Here is a 17,325-nt window from a genome sequence, read left to right as displayed (position 1 = left end):
AGGAAGAAACACACCTTCCATTTAATGATCCACCAACGTGACGCAGCAACGTCCCAAAAAAACAAAATGGCTGCCAGGACAAGAAGACGGGACAAACTCCAGGCACGGCGGCGGACGGCTGATGCTGGGGGCTCTGAGCATCAGGAAAACAAACTAAATACTTTTAAATGAATTATTTAGGATAACTAACATTTAGCAAGCAATATTTAGCTAAATATTCAGTTAGCAAACTAATTTGGTTCAAAGAGTAAATCTAGATTATCAACTCATTTTTATCAAGCTAAATATTGAGATTAAAAACTAAATGTTTAGTAACAACATTAAACATTTAGCTTGTTAACTAATAGTTTAAAAAACTAAATATTTAGCTTGTAGCTAATAAATCTGAAGCTAAATATTAAGATGGCAAACTAATTTTACAGCCCAAACTAAATACTTAGTAACTAAATTACATATTTAGCTTGCTAACTAATAGCAAGCTAATTAGAAAACTAAATGTTTAGCTTTGTTGCTAACAGATATCTGTCTAAGCTAAATATTTAGAGGAGAAACCGTCTGGACAGACGGGACCAGAGCTTCTGCAGAAACTGGACCAACGTCAGGGTGATGGTTACCAAGACGATAGCAGCTGAAGCTAATGCTAAAGTTTTAGTTTGCTGCGATAGGAATGCTGTGACTGGTGCATATTTCTGCTTTTGATACCATGAATGAAGCTGTTTATGATTTTATTTTCAGTTACTTTGATCATATTCCAGGATCCGGTGAGCAGCAGATGATCTGGTAATTAAACTTTAAAATAAGACATGCAAACGCATCACTTCCTGTTTTTACCTTGAAAAAATGTCGGTTACGTAATAAACGTTTTTTATTGCTTTCTGCTTCTGACTCATAAATAATGCAGAGCTGGAGACGCTCTCTGTTTGGGAAGTGGTTTCACCACAGAACAATTAGCTGATTAGAAATAAACCAGAAAACAGATTTCAGTTTAATGAAACTATATTTGATTTTTCTACAGTCACTAATAAATCCTGTTGCTGCATTATTAATAATTAAAAAAGAACTAAATCATGAGTGTTTGTGTTGGAGAATGAAACCAGGAAACCAGAGGAGAGCGATCCGAGTGGCATCAGCAAACACCCAGGGGAAATGTCATAAAGCACTCAGCGGTGAGGTCACTTCCTCTGCCGGCTCCAGAGAGCTGCTCCGATCCAGGAGTCTGGTTCTGATGGTTCAGACGAGGCCTGGCAGTGGGTTGGTCAGAACCTCAGGTCCTTCTCCCCCAGCGAGGCGAAGCATTCATCCACGAAGCGGTCGGAAACCTGGTCCAGCGACGGCGGACTCCAGCGCGGGTTCTGGTCTTTGTCGATCAGAACTGGAGAGGCAGAGAGATTCCTGACATTTAACCGGGTCGACAGGATCAGCAGGAGATCGCTTTAACGGCGCCGCATCGTCTGCTGAGGCAGCGAGGAGCAACATGAGAGCGAGACCTGATACATCCTCCAGGCTGATTTTACTCTGCAATCAGACTGAAATCTGAGTCTGATGGACATGAAGAACAACGAGCAGAACTGGAATAAACCGGATTCAACTGGTGAAAATCCATAACTGGGTTTAAACTGATCATTTACTGTAAATACAACTCTAATAAAAATAAACTGGACCGAACTGGAGTGGATTTCTTTGGACCAGAACCAGTGGTTAGTGCCGCTAACTAACCCTAAAGCTCAAATCATAAACATTAGCACTGCTAATGCTAAGTGCTACACGAACACAGTATTTAGCAGAAGCTAATGCTAAGTCGCTACTCAAACCTGACATGTAGCAGAAACTAATCCTAAATGATTATATCAACAAAAGCTAACACTAAATTCATTTAAAATGATATCTGCTCTAGAGACACTACAACCTTTTGCACCAATTTAATTTTGCTCTTACTATAACTGATCTGCGGAGTTCCCAAGGTTCCATCCTGGGTTCTCTCCTCTTCCACATCCCACAGATTCTACAGAACAGCAGAACGTAGCAGAATGTAGCGGAGCGCTAACTCACCTGACCGAACGCCTTCGTAGAAGTCATGGCCTCTCTGGAACGGCAGAAACAAACCAATCAGGCGACAGTTTACCAACACCGACAACAATCCTGGACCAGAGAAGTCGTCACGTCTCCAGACGGAGTTTAAAACGTTGCAGAACTCTCCGACCCGTTGGGTTCTCACCATGCAGGCCTGGCTCAGCCGGTACTCCATCACCAACACGTCCTGCAGGCTCAAGGCGGCGCCGGCCTGCAGCTGCCTGAAGGTGACCTTCAGCGACGTGGGAGACATTCTGGACAGAATCTGGACAAACCATGATCAGAACCAGAATCAACCCGGGTACTGTCCTGGCCCAGTTCTGAGGAGACACTCTGGTGCAGTAAAATAATATTACTGGATTATTAATGCTGGTCAGATCTGTAAGGAATGGTCTAACTGGGAAGACTGGGAGTTTACTGATGGAGAATCGAAGGTATAATTTTCAATAGTGAGATATTTATTCTAATGAATGAATGAATGAAGGAATGAGTGAGTGAGTCAGTGGAGCTCAGAGCTCTTCTGTGATTGGCTGAGACGCCATTAAACATCTAAACTGGGGTTAATAATTAGGACATTAGAGTCAAACATCATCCCAGTTCAGCCCAGCACCAGGTCAGCTGCAGAGCGCCGACCTTCAGGGTGACCTTCAGGCTGACCTTCAGGCTGCTGGCGCCTCTGGCAGCATTTCTGCTACTTTCCCTCCTCTGAGTGTAAATCAGCCTTAAAGACGAACCTCGACTTGTTTCCTAGCGAAGTCGGAGCCGTCGGCCTTCAGGTTCTGCAGGATTCCCTCCACGCTGCTGGAGCCGAACATCCTGGGAGGAGAACCAGTTCACACCAACCAGTGAGGGTTTCCACCAGTTCACCTACTGGTTCAATGCAACAGGTCAGTTTTCACACTGTAAAAAACTCACCTGTCAATATCAGAGGTATGTTTGTCCAAGACGAACGGTTTATCAGAGTCCAGATCACTCTGTGGACAAAAACACAACTTTAGATACAAAACTGCCTGATGGTAAAACATATTTTAAAATCCATTAAATAAATGTATTAATGACTGAAAACAGCATAACAGCATCTTTAACCCTCTGACCTGCGCCTGGAAGGACTCCAGCAGTCGGGAGACGTCTGAGTCCGATGGAGACTTCAGGCCAACGAGTCGCTGCTCCAGCTCTGGGATCTACCACACAAAACTCCACATTTTACCTTGTTGCTGGAATGTGCTATGCAAATAAAATTTGACTGATTGATTTTTATTAGGACCCAATCTGATCGGGTGTTTCATAGAAGACGTACAGATGAAACCAGATATTTACATAAAACAGAAAACAGAACTAGGCTAACAGCGCTGACATTAAAGTGTTTTAGCTCAGTTAGGATTAAAGAAAATTTGATTTTTAAAAACTTTTAGACGTTTGCACCAAGGTTACCGTGACTTTAAACTGTTCTGGAGAATCTATGTCTAAGTGCAAACATCCTGGGAACCGGTCAGGACGGAGACCGGTGTAGCTGGTGTAGCGCTTTAGCGTTAGCATTAGTGCTTTAGCCCTCTAATCTAAAGCACTAACCACCAACATTAGCGCCGCTAAAGTAAAAGCGCTACACCAACACAATATTTAGTCCTCAGAGACAAAGACCTGAATGTTCTGGTCTGATGAGACTAAAACTGTTTGGACTTTATGGCCATCAGAGACGCTGGTCTTGTACCATCCCAACTGTAACGGGTCCAAATGGGAGTCCAGATGGACGATGTCCCCCAACATTTAGCCAGGTGGTTCCAAGATGACTTCCAGACCTAAAACTTTCTCTGACTTATTATTCCAACATTTATCAAATTAAACTCATTCAGAGCTCAAACAGGAAGCGTTCAGTCTGGATAAAAATGTTCTTCTTATGGGATGTAAATATGAAGTGACAGAGTGGAGAGTCAGATCTGCTTCACCACTTCGTCCTGTGATTCATTTTAACAGGCTTGGTTCTGATCCAGAGCTCCAGCAGAACCATCCGGCGGACGGTGTGTCCTCTGCCGCCCGCTGCTCTGACCCACACCTGGCCGCCGGGCCTGTCAGGACCAGTCGGCAAGACTAAAATAAAAATCCTGATTCACCCACTGACTCAACATCTGGCCCAAACCGCAGCAGCGCCGGTCCGACTCAGACCCGTTGGCCCTCGTTAGCTGGAGCTGCTTCACCTTCTTAGACTCTACGAAGTGAGTGGCGACGCCGGCGCGCTGGACGTCCCGTCCTTTGAGCCGGAAGCCCGTCAAGGCGAGGAACAGCCCCAGTTTCCCCCGCAGCCTCGGCAGGAAGTAGCCGCCTCCCACATCAGGGAAAAGCCCTGTCAAAATAAAACAACCACAGCTGAGGTGAGTCTGAGGTCATATCATAAGTTTATCAAACTCCTGATGATCCAACACATGGCGGGTTATTTATCCGTTTCCAGCTGTGTGTTGGTGTGTGTCGGTGTGTGTTGGTGGGATCTGGGCCTTTCATGATGTCAAACAGTTTTCATCGTCTGAGACTCGTCCGTTAGCCGGACTCCGTTCAGCTCAGGAGGTCCAGTCCAGTGACTCCACTCAGCCAATCACAGAGTCTCCTGGACTACTTCCTGTGGCTAGGCCACCGACTACTTCCTGTTGGTTGGTTGGATGTTTTCATGTTGACTGGTTGTTTTCCTTAATTAGCTGGATGTGCTGGTTGTTTTTTAGTTGGATGTCTGGGTTGTTTCTGAATGAGGTCTCTGATAATATTATACATTTTCTTTATTCATTTCAGTTGTTGTTTTAAAGAACTAAAAACTGCTGAGCCTGCAGTTTGTGGTGGTTTCTACTTCCTGTTCTGTTTTCGTGGATGATGTTCAGGTTTGTATTCTTTACAGGATGGAGTTTCTCCTGGGCGCTCTTGGTTTTCACAGCCTTCGGTTCAGAAAGCGCCGGACATGGAAGGAAGCAGCATGGATTAGATGAGCTGACCCGATTTACGACTGGAATATTAGAAATGTGTCAGATTATAGCTTTTGTTCAGGATGCTGAAGGGGGTCAGAATAAATCTGATAATCCGGTTACAGGAAGACTTGATGTTTACACAACAGGCCAACCGTTTGCAATGTAATCGAGTGTAAATAAAGCGGAAACAGAGAAGAAGGCCTGAAAGGTTTGGTCTGTTAGTCTGGAGATGCTGCGGTGAGACTTTCAGGGTAATCAGGGAAAACAGATTACATCGTCTGAACCAGCAGCAGATTCACCTCCGTTTCTATGACAACAGCCTGATCCACAGCAACCAGATCAAAGTCACATTTCCTCAGAAAAACTGAAGACAACAACCTGAAAACATCGACAAGTTCAACTGAGACGTTCAACATTCAGCCACATTGTTGCTGAATGGAGCATTTAGCTGCAGGCCGGTTCTTAAGAGGTCCAGTCGGTCCGGTACCGGTACCAAAGTAAAAGTTTTAAGAGCTCTGGGTCTTTAAACCATGAAACGTTTCCATCATGATGATTAAAGTCGTCTTCTTGAGGTCCCAGACAACACGGGCTGCCTGAACTAAACACACTACAGCAACTAGTTGGTTTTCTTTAAATCCAGTTCATCCAATGGGATTATAATCTAGATTAAATCACTGACTGACTGTAAATTTACCTGTTAATATGTCGGGACTGAACCGATTAATTGATTACTGGAAGCATCATCTTCTAGTTTAGTAATCGATTAATCGTTAATTGGAGTATTCAGAATCAAAGTTCAGAGCAATAATCAATCAAAACTGTAAAACAATATAAACATTTAAATTTAAGATCAAAAAACATCTTTGTCTGTAAATCTGTTCAACACAGAACTCTGGTTCTGATTCACCTGGTTCTGATTCACCTGGTTCAGTAAATATCTTTAATAAATGTATTTTCCAGGTCTAATTGTCTCGATTTTCACTAATTCAGCTCTGAATCATCTCCTTTTCTTTTAGGATTATTTTAGTAATCAATTATTCTGACGAATAATCGGATAAAAAATGTGCCATACTCTGCAGATGTTTGTCTTAAGCCTTTTTTACACATTAGAATCATAAATAGATGCAAATAAACAAATAATTAAATTCATTTTTTAAATATGAAAATGAAAATAGGCTTCCCTAAAATTGCCAAACGATCAATCATTTATTTAAAACGATGCGTCTGCAGCTCAGAAATAATCATCGACATGTGAAAATCTCAGACCTTCTGCTGGACTTCAGATCAATACAGAGCAGAGATGAACTATGGAAACCAACTGTGGTGGAGAAAATCCAGATTTTCCAAAAGTTTAATCTACAAAAACAAAAATGTAATAAATCTGAAAATCTTCTGGAATCTCCTCCGTAAGCGGTTGGTGGTGAGGCCGGGCCGCAGCGCGGCGTCTTACCGATGGCGGTCTCCGGCATGGCGAACAGCGTCTTCTCAGTGGCGACCCGAAAGCGTCCGTGGACCGACAGACCGACGCCCTGCAGGAGGAAAACAGAACCAATCAAAATGAAAAGCCGACCAGAGGCTCAGAGAACAGTCCAATAAAAACAGGACAAACTTTGACTAGACCAGAAAAACAGAAGCTTTCCTGGTGACAGAACCAGAACCACAGCTTCCACCAGGAGAACAGAACCGGAGCTGAACATCACCTCATCTGAACCAGGCAGGCTGAAACCCAAAGCCGGCCCAAGGCATAATCAAACTGAGCACAGATGAAGTTAAGCCCCGTCCAGCAGGGGGCAACCAAGAGCACTGAGGCTTCATGCATGAAATGATCCAGACATGAAACTGTATTCGATTCTCAGCAAAAAACTATTAAAAAATATGTTTTACACAAGTTTTAATGTTTCAATTTAGACATTTTAAGACAAATTTACTAATTGTGAACATTTGTAGAATAATTATCTTTGGTAAAACAAGATATATCGTCAGTATCGGCTCATATGTAACAAATCGTATCGGTTCGATTACTAAACCTGGATTGATATTAATAACTGATTTATTTCCATCTATTTCCTGTTTGTGTTTCTATAGATGGAGTGGAGCGATGGGTTCCACAGAAAGTTATACAATATATTGGTAAATATCGGTTATCGGCCCACATATCGGTGCATTCCTAATCATCTTAGTTTGATATTTACGTTAATAGTTTTCAATTGACTTGTAAAGTTGTTTCCATTTCTTGCAGATAAAATCACATTCATATCCAGAATGTAAATGTTTTCAGATGAATTTGGAGAAAAAAACCTGAAATTTGCTTCAGTCTGTTAAAAGTTACCAACTGAACTCATCTGACTTCACCAAGGATTCGATTTATTCAATAACGTGACGTTCAAGGAATTAGGAAAAAAATCTCTCAAAAAGTGCAAATAAAATTTTAAAATAAAACACCAGGGTTGCCATGGCAACCAAATTTCAATCCCAGGTGCGTCTCCAGCAAAGCAGGTTCAACATGAGATCCATGTTGATCCAAATAAGATTCAAATCAATCAGAGTATTGATCCCAGATCTGGAGTCTGAAAATGATCTGATTCGTTTGTTTTTGGGAATTTCTCCATGATTTTAAAAGTTTTTATGAAATAATATTTGAATATTTGAATAAAAACAGTTCCAGGTTTTCTGGGGGAGTTGTGAGTTAAACACCGGCGCCGAGCCAAGCAGCAGCAGCAGGACGTTCTGGTACCAAATAAGGCGCGTCTGGTCCGCCTGATGTAAACAGACAATCCTCCGATTTACAACCTGCAGGCTGGAAACCTGGAACAGAACCAGAACCAGAACCAGGGAGCTGGGACATCTGCCTGAAAACTGCTTCCTCTCAGCAGGACTCAGACCGCAGCCGGCAGCGACCTCTCTGTCCCTCAGAGGTCAAAGTTCACAGCCCACCCTGTTACGTCAGAGGGAACAGGTCTGACTGAGACCCGGACTCCGATGACTCGGCCTCCGCTCTGACAGTCCACAGACCCGGAACTGATCCGGTTCTGATCCAGGACCTGGTCCAGAAAATAATCCAGGACCTGATCCAGGACCAGATCCAGAAAGGATCAGGATCCTCGATCCTGATCCTGGACTTCAGACTTCCTGATCTGTGAACAGGAAGTCTTTCCATATTTGGAGCCAGTCCGTTTCACCCTGCGGAGCGTTGCGTCATCATCATGGTCGGTTCTGCCCGACCTCAGGCTCAGAACCTCTGAACTACAAATAATAATCACTGCGGATGTTTCCAGAGCTTCGTCACATTCAGCAGATATAAATGTCTGCTGCCGCTTCGGACCAGTCAAAGTCCGAGTTCTAACAGTCCGGAACCCGTCTGGGTCAACGGTTCCGCTCCAGCAGCAGCTCAATCGCCTCAGGTTTCCTCCAATCAGAGGCCAGCTTCCAGGTACCACAGGAACAAAGCTCTCTACTGACACCTGCTGGCCCGTTTTATCATCGCAGCTCATTAAGAAAAAATAAAACATGTTAAGCCTGATATGAAACTAATCTATAATGGAGTATTATGGAAAAACTGAAAGGCTTTTTAGTATTAAAACTATCTCCAAATATTATCAGAAAAATGTTGTAAAATTAAGAAAAAAACAAAGCTGTTTTAATGAGAAAAAAATCTTCAATAAATTCAGAAAGGCCTGATTCTTTCTCCTAAACATTCTCAGTTATTTCCACAATCATTTCAAAGCTCTGCTACTGGTAATAATTTGATGTTTATGAGTTTAAAAATGAAGAATTTCTTTAAGATGCTCAACCCATTTTAATTTTTTAAAATTATTTTTAGTGTAGGAGTCTCAATAAAAATCCCACTTCATTTCTCTAGTATTACAATTTTATTCTAGTATCATTAAACTTCATTGTTGTGTTATTATGTTTTTTGTGACTTTGTTCTGGTAATTAAACAGTTTTTTCTTAGCAGTAATACTCCATTATTTTAATCAGGATGAATTAAATGAAGCTGAATTATAGAACGTTAATCTCACCCCTCCCATTGTTATTCCATCAATAATGGCGACATACGGCTTCCTGTAGGATCCTGGAAAGACAGAAAACCTCTTAGAGGCAGCAAATCACATTGAATCCCAATAAAACCCTGAATCTTGTGGTTTTGACGGGACTTGGAGACGTTCAGCAGCTGGATGTAAACATTAGTGGAACCTATGGAGTTGTTCAGCATGTATTCCTCCCGGAAAAAGTCCTGCGCGAGGGAATCCCCGACCTTCCCTGCTTCTGTTACGGCTGGGAACGAAAACAAACAGCAATGAAGGAGAATCCTGAGGAAGGAGCAGGAAGTGACCCTGGGGTTGACCTTTCACCTCTGATGTCGCCTCCAGCACAGAACGCTTTCCCTCCTGCTGCCTTGATGATCACCATGTCCGTCTCAGGGTCACTTTCCCATTTCTGGAAACAAAAGTAACTCAATAAATCATAAACATCCATCAGTTAAAGAACTGAATCAGTTCTAATTGGATCAAAACAACAAAATAAAAGTAATTTGAGTAAATTAGTCTGACAGCAACAGGAGCTGAATCAGCCAATCAGAAAGCTGCTCATGATATTAAATAAACTTTAATTTTACCTTCAGTGTGGAGCTGCAGGTCATGAACGGTTTAAACGTTACAAACATCACCTTCAGGTTTTTATAGAAACATCTCAGTTTTCTCCAGAGCTGCACTGATGGATGTTTTCTGTCCGATCTGTAAAACCCTGACCTGTTGTGATCTGAGTTTCTCTGTGTCCCTGAGTCTCCATGTTGTCCCGTCTCCCCTTGATTATTCCCAGGTGTGTCTCATTCCCCGATTACCTCCTGTGTATTTAGTGTCTCTGTGTCTCTGTCGGGTCCTTGTCGCACTTGGCGTCCAGTCGTCCGTTTCTGTGTGCTCTGTCAGTCTGATCCTTGGTTCAACCGGTTGCTACCGGCGTCGAGCCCTGGTTTCTGCCCAGCATTTTGTATTATATTGGACTGAGTTATTTTCTGGATTTACTTTATTAAAACCATAATTTCTCCTCTCATCCTGAGCCAGAAGCGTTTTCCCTCACCACCACATGACCTGCTAACTTCACTTTGTTCATCTGAAAAGAGCTTCTGAAAGAATCGTTCAGTGTTTCGATTTGATTCTGATCTTTAGGGTCACGATTTGATTCAGACACGATTTTTCTATTCAAACATTTAATGATTCTGTTTAAATTATGAGTGTGAAAATAAAAAAATACAGTGTAAACAAATAAAATGTATTTAAATCACGTCCATCAGGTTGCATCAGTTTATATTTAAACAAAAATAGGTTTGTGCATAAAATTCTGTATCTTGAATCAGCAGCATCAGGTCAGCTTGGCTGCCTGTCGGAATAAAAACATGAAAGGATTCATCAAAATTCACGCGGTGGTGAGTGGGTGCAGGATGCAATAAGCAGTTATAACTTAAACACGTTTTGAAATCGATATTTGATCATTTCCAGGAGTAGAAATTGTGATTTTCTCACTTTTCTCTACAGAAAAAAAAAGTTTTGCCAAGTTTTCAGGAATTTAGCAAAAACAGGATCAATTTTGTCTGATTTAATTCAGTGAGTAAATAAGATGGACGTGTGTTTTTACTGGTGTGTGTTAACTTGTGGATCGGCAGAGCGGCTCCGCCCACCTGCAGCTGCGGGTGGATCCGCCGGATCATGCTCAGGTTGAGCGCGTTCAGGACTTTGGGTCGGTTCATGGTGATCACTGCGGCCCGGCCCGCTTTCTCCAGCAGAACCTCTGGTTCCACGTGACTCGACATCTGGGGGGAAGCAGAAACATTTAGTGCTAAACAGATACTGATGAATTTTTTCCATCCATCCATCCATCCATCCATCCATCCATCCATCCATCCATCCATCCATCTTAAGGCTCTGGATGTTGTAGGGTTGTGTTGGTTGACGCGACTCTGCAATGTCGCATGGACATCGGGGGCAGTTCCCCTGGATTGGCAGACTGGGGTGGTGGTCCCCCTGTTCAAAAAGGGGGACCGGAGGGTGTGCTCCAATTATAGAGGGGTCACACTCTTAAGCCTCCCTGGCAAGGTCTATTCAGGGGTCCTGGAGAGGAGGGTCCGTCGGATAGTCGAACCTCGGATTCAGGAAGAGCAGTGTGGTTTTCGTCCTGGTCGTGGAACGCTGGACCAGCTCTACACCCTCGGCAGGGTCCTGGAGGGTGCATGGGAGTTCGCCCAACCAGTCTACATGTGTTTTGTGGACTTGGAGAAGGCGTTCGACCGTGTCCCTCGGGGAGCCCTGTGGGGGGTTCTCCGGGAGTATGGGGTACCGGGCCCTTTGATACGGGCTGTCAGGTCCCTGTATGACCGGTGTCAGAGTCTGGTCCGCATTGCCGGCAGTAAGTCGGGCTCGTTTCCGGTGAGAGTTGGACTCCGCCAGGGCTGCCCTTTGTCACCGATTCTGTTCATCACTTTCATGGACAGAATTTCTAGGCGCAGCCAAGGTGTTGAGGGGATCCGATTTGGTGGCCTTAGGATCTCATCTCTGCTTTTCGCAGACGATGTGGTCCTTTTGGCTTCATCAGATCGTGATCTGCAGCTCTCGCTGGAGCGGTTCGCAGCCGAGTGTGAAGCGGCCGGGATGGGGATCAGTGCCTCCAAATCCGAGGCCATGGTCTTGAGCCGGAAAAGGGTAGAGTGCCTTCTCCGGGTCAGGGGGGGTGTCCTGCCCCAAGTGGAGGAGTTTAAGTATCTCGGGATCTTGTTCACGAATGGGGGAAGAAGGGAGCGGGAGATCGACAGGCGGATTGGCGCAGCGTCTGCTGTCAAGCGGGCGCTGTACCGGTCCGTCGTGGTGAAGAGAGAGCTGAGCCAAAAAGCGAAGCTCTCGATTTACCGGTCGATCTACGTTCCCACCCTCATCTATGGTCATGAGCTTTGGGTCATGACCGAAAGAACGAGATCGCGGATACAAGCGGCCGAAATGGGTTTTCTCCGTAGGGTGGCTGGACTCTCCCTTAGAGATAGGGTGAGAAGCTCAGTCATCCGGGAGGGACTCAGAGTAGAGCCGCTGCTCCTTCACATCGAGAGGAGCCAGTTGAGGTGGCTCGGGCATCTGGTCAGGATGCCTCCTGGACGCCTCCCTGGTGAGGTGTTCCGGGCACGTCCCACCGGGAGGAGGCCCCGGGGAAGACCCAGGACACGCTGGAGGGACTATGTCTCTCGGCTGGCCTGGGAACGCCTCGGGATTCCCCCGGAGGAGCTAGAAGAAGTGGCTGGGGAGAGGGAAGTCTGGGCCTCCCTTCTGAAGCTGCTACCCCCGCGACCCGACCTCGGATAAGCGGAAGAAGATGGATGGATGGATGGAGATACTGATGAAAATATCAGAGGAAATAATTCAGTAATTATCATAAATCACTGAGGTCCAATAGCTGCAGAACTTTACATCTAAACTGATTATTTTACACGTTTAACTGACTCAGATGTTTTTCTCTTTAAGTGAATCTGTCGCATAAATCTCAGTGATGGAGGAAGAGCAGATTTATTAATATAATATCTGTGTAACTGAGCTCCATCCAGAGGCATCAGTGGCTTTAATCAGCTGAACTTCACCGTCTGGATGGAAACTAAAACCTTCCAGACGCTGAAATTCTCAGTTCTGTTTCTGTCTTCAGTTTCTCACTGGTTCTGATCCTGATGGAGGTTTTTACTTCTGTTAAAGGAAACTTGTTCTTCTCTACTGTCGCCACATGCTTACTCAGTGTGACGAGTCGCTGCAAACTCAACTGACTGGGCCTCCTTAAATCATTTTTAGCATTTTATATTTATGATAAAATGCTAAAATATAAATAGTAAATATATTTACTACTTATTATTTAATTTGTTTGTTTTCTTTTTTCTATAATTATTTATTATCTTACACAATTTAATTTTGACCAGTTATTATAAATAAATAAAGGTTGTGGGTTTGAATCCCAGCCTGGGGTCTTTCTGCATGGAGTTTGCATATTCTCCCTGTGGATGTGTGTGTGCGTGTGTGTGTTCTCTCCAGGTACTCTGGAGGTTAATGGTTTGTCTGAATTGTCTATAAATGTCTAAACAGTTTGTGTCCAGAATGTGTCTGATCTGCAGATGTCATCCTCCACCCAGCAGGGTGGTTATTGTTAAATTTAAATGGTGAATTAAGGTTTGAACAAATGAGAACCTTGAAAATCAATTTTTACAGAAATCTGGTAATCGGTTCAGTGAAGGTCAATCGGTACGTGGTCAGCTGATACTCACCAGGTGAGCCTGGATTCGCTGCAGTCTGCAGAGAGGCTTCAGTCTGAAAGACAATTAATGATAAACAAGCTGAACATAAATCATATTTAATGTTGTTTTATTTTATTACGTCGCCAGGCGGCGATATCAGGCCTGTCTGTGATTCTAACCTATCCTTGAACCTGGTCCTGAAATAAACTGGTTAACTTTATTATCTGTTACGCTCCGTGATCAGCCAGAACATTATGACCTCTAATTATCTTCCAGCATCAACGCCTGGTGGTGATATTAATGGATAGTGAACAGCATGTTAGCTTTGGTGTTAAAAAATGATGTTATTAGAAAAGAGAGAAGATTTGAGGCGGTTAGATCAGTCAGTTTGGGGGAATGACGTTTTGAATAACATTTTCAGTGGCTGTTGGCTCCGCAATGACTCTAACTGACACAACCTACACGTTAAACTTTTAAAACAACAGTTTCTCTGTTGTTACAAGCAAAAATGTCTCGACTAACGGCTACAGCAGCTCCACTTCCTGTACAGTTACACCAGCTTCCGGTGACAACACATACCTGCAGGCAGAAGTTAGAACCGTTAGTGGCATTATTACTAATATTATAATAAAGATGATCTGATCAGCTCTCTGCAGAGCTCCCGGTTCCTGTTTACTTCCTGTTAGAAGGAAAAACTGCCGCTGATTGGCGGGTGCTCACTTCCGCGACACTGCCACCTTCTGGTCAGCGGAAAGAATGCACCTGGCTTCAGAATAGTGGTGATAAGAGGTTTATATTATACTTTCCGTGGCATATGTGCTATTTACTTTATTAAAAATGTAACCCTTTCCATGCATAGTGGTCACTGCAGCGGACACTGAAGTGGACACACATCATGCAATACAATATCAACTATTGGTCATCCACTAAAGCGCAAAAATGTTTTTGTTAAATCTATTATAGCAGACAGACGAAAAAGCCTGCCGACCACCGAGCCCCTCCTGTACAAAACTCTTGCAGATAAAAAAAAATATGGTGACATCAAGTAACCTAAAGACCAATAATAGTGATGTATTTTAAAAAATACCATCTTTGTATTTGGAGAAAATTACACTTAGAGTCACTTAGGAAAAGAAATCCTAGATTTTTATTTTATTTTATTTTCCCACCTTTTATTTTACCTTAAGGAAACACTTTGGAAAAAAATCCTGGCATATAGGATCATAATTCATGCATGAAAGGGTTAAATATGTTTATAAAAGCGTATAACTTATTTAAAACCAGTTGAACTTTATTGACCCCCAAGGAAAATTAAATGTTGAGTAAAAAAGTGTAAAAAAGCAAAAAAGGTGAAACAGCAACTCAAGTACTGAGTAACTGATTAACAGATTAATCATTTAATATTTAAAAATTATGTAATTAAAAGGACAAAATTTTAAAGTTTTCTGGAAATTTTGGTATTTTAAAGACTAAACTGAAAAATAATTTATATAAATAATAATTGCAAGCATATTTAAAAGCAATTTACTTCATATAAACCTTTACAGTAGGTAATGTGTATAAATGTTAAGCAGGGTAAAGACAACACACACAGTCATCCTTTGGCCTCCAGGTGGCACAAAAGACTCAACAGAGACAAAATAACTTTAGAAAACTGAAACTTTTTTATAAACAGGTTGTCTCGCAAAACCTGCAGGTGTTTTTCTGTCTGGTGATTTTAAATCAAGCTGAAGTTACTCACTGATTAAAGTGGGAAGAGGATCCAGAAACGTTATTCAAGTAAGAGAAATTATACTTTATAATAATATTACTCAAGTAAAGTAAAAAGTACAGCAGAGTAAAACTCCTAAAAGGAATTGGTTCGAAAAAGTTACTCAAGTAAATGCAACTGAATGACTGGAGGAAAAGATATGTACACCTTGTGTCATTTGAACACTTTACAAACTGATTCCACTGTTGAAACTTTTCTCACTGAAAATCTGATTTGAGTCAGCAGTGAAACCTGCTCAGCCTTCAGAAACATTCCCATAATCAGGCGTTAACCGGAATAACAAAGACTTGAACTTTGCCACTTAAAGCATGACTGCAAAGGCATTTCATCAGAAAATGTTTGAGAACTGATTTGTGTTTCTGATAACATCATGGAAATGAGCCAAAAGAAAAGGTTTGTCTAACAAGTTGCACCAGGTGGACGCTGTGAAGTGTTGATAGAAACAGGCCCACGTGAAGTTAAGTGTTGGTTTATTCTGCAGTACAAACGTTCTGGGTTTGGATCCCGGTCCGGCTCTTCCTGCTGCAGTCAGCCTGCTCTCCCAGTGCATGTGAAGGTTTTCTCTGGGAACTCTGGTTTCCTCCCACAGTCCAACAACATGAATGTTGGGTTTATTGGTTTCTCTCAACTGGCCTGAACAATGAGTGTGTCTGGCTGCCCTGACCCTCTGCTGTAGACCAAAAACAACGAGTTCCTGTAATTACAGTGATTTTAGAGCAACAAAGTCCAAATATTTCAGTTTTTTAAATTGTACCTCTTTGAAAACGCAGGAGCTTCGATGGAATAATGGATCATGATGCATTTCAAAGAAATGTGAAAGTTATGATGATGAAGTGACATGGAGTTGATGTTTTGTTTTGTGTTTGTTGTTTATTTTCTGTGTATTTGAAATATGTTTGTAACAGTGTTCTGAGATCAGAAGCTAATTTTATTTTTATTTTGAATAGGAAGAAAATATTATAAGTTTGTATCTTTTTCTGATTGTTTTCTGATTCTTATGTGTTTTTGAGTGAATGAAATAAAAATAAAATGAAGGTAAAACCAGTTTTCCTGATGCAGTGAATGAGGATCTGCTGACTTTAAGGTGAACCAGAAAAGCTTCTTACTGCCAACTATTCACAGATTGTGAAAGTTATCAAAACAAGTTCATATCAGCAGGAACAGGGTGCGACTCTGGACAAACAGGATGGAGGAGCTTTAAGTAAATGACAGACAAGCTGTAGTTTGTGTATTCACATTTATTATGCACTGCAATCACTTTTTTCCACTCAGAAAGCAACAGGCATCAGGACTAACATCATGATAAAAGCTGACACAAGTTCTGACATTCAGGTTTTCTGACCGATTATTTGTGTTTACTGGGTTTAATTGTGCATTTACTGTTAAATGCAAAACAACTGAGATTAAAATCAGAAGGATTCCAAGAACTGATGGTAGTTCATTCAGTCGGAGTCGCTGCTGCTGCTGCTGCTGCTGCTGCTGCTGCTGCTGCTGCAGGAGCTGCTGGACGCCTGAAAAAACACACAAAATAAGTTCAGGAACCAAGTTACTCATCTTTAAATGTTCTCAGGTCTGTTAGCTAGATCTTAAAACATTTTACTGAACATTTCTTGACATTTTGGTCTTAACTTTCTGCAAAACCTTTAAATTGACAGTGAGATGATTTATTTTGGGTCAAATCTGAGCAGCAGGACGATCGTCTCACCCCGTGGCTGTCCTTCCCTTTCTTGTGGCAGTGGCCGTGTTTGTGGCCTTGCTTGTGCTTGTGCTTGTCCTTGTCCTTGTGCTTGTGCTTATCCTTGTCCTTGTGCATGTGCTTGTCCTTGTGCTTGTGTTTTTTCTTGTCTTTGTGTCCATGTCCATGGCACTGACCCTTGCACTGACCCTGGCACTGACCATGACCGTGTCCATGACCGTGTCCAGGACCGTGTCCAGGACCGTGTGGATGTCCGGCGTGTCCTGGAGGTCCAGGTGCAGGAGGGCAGTTTGACATTGGTGGAGGGAAAGCAGGGTTACCTCCTGGGTTCCCTAAAGACAAAGGAAGCCCAGAGTTAGTCAATGAAAGCTACAAAATGAAATGATTTTCATCAGAGGGCGATGTACCTTGGTTCTGGCCGTACATTCTCAGAAATCCTCTGAAAGCTCTGAAAGAGAGAAAACGTTTCAATAAGCTCTGCAGAGTTTTCCATGAAGACGGGATCCAGTCAGAGTTTCATACCTGGTTCCAGAGGATCTCCTGATTCAGCTCAACCTGCAGCCTCTTTTATGCTCTGCTGCACCTTTAATCA

The 17,325-nt window shown here is 42.7% G+C and overlaps 2 protein-coding genes across 2 annotated transcripts; both read right to left on the bottom strand.

The window, feature by feature from the left end:
* Positions 1–847: 847 nt before the first annotated feature.
* hibch (3-hydroxyisobutyryl-CoA hydrolase) lies at positions 848–13,971 on the bottom strand. Its single transcript, XM_032567474.1, has 14 exons — positions 13,846–13,971; positions 13,297–13,339; positions 10,690–10,821; positions 9,368–9,452; positions 9,210–9,290; positions 9,035–9,087; positions 6,466–6,544; positions 4,263–4,408; positions 3,165–3,251; positions 2,986–3,044; positions 2,805–2,886; positions 2,216–2,335; positions 2,050–2,083; positions 848–1,372 (listed from the first exon to the last, which is right to left on the bottom strand). Exons 1-14 carry the CDS (start codon positions 13,875–13,877, stop codon positions 1,257–1,259), a joined length of 1,149 nt encoding a protein of 382 aa, XP_032423365.1. The 5' UTR covers positions 13,878–13,971; the 3' UTR covers positions 848–1,256.
* A 2,286-nt stretch (positions 13,972–16,257) lies between these two features.
* Positions 16,258–17,325, bottom strand: LOC116722698 (kininogen-1-like). The gene is made up of 4 exons (XM_032566890.1): positions 17,256–17,325; positions 17,141–17,181; positions 16,743–17,065; positions 16,258–16,548 (listed from the first exon to the last, which is right to left on the bottom strand). The coding sequence occupies exons 2-4, from the start codon at positions 17,157–17,159 to the stop codon at positions 16,480–16,482; spliced, it is 411 nt and encodes a 136-aa protein (XP_032422781.1). The 5' UTR covers positions 17,160–17,181; positions 17,256–17,325; the 3' UTR covers positions 16,258–16,479.

The sequence above is a fragment of the Xiphophorus hellerii genome, chromosome 7 (genome assembly GCF_003331165.1).
Source record: "Xiphophorus hellerii strain 12219 chromosome 7, Xiphophorus_hellerii-4.1, whole genome shotgun sequence".
Taxonomy (NCBI): Eukaryota; Metazoa; Chordata; class Actinopteri; order Cyprinodontiformes; family Poeciliidae; genus Xiphophorus; species Xiphophorus hellerii.
Note: the sequence above shows the minus strand (reverse complement) of the source record. Positions and strands in the feature narration are given on the sequence as shown.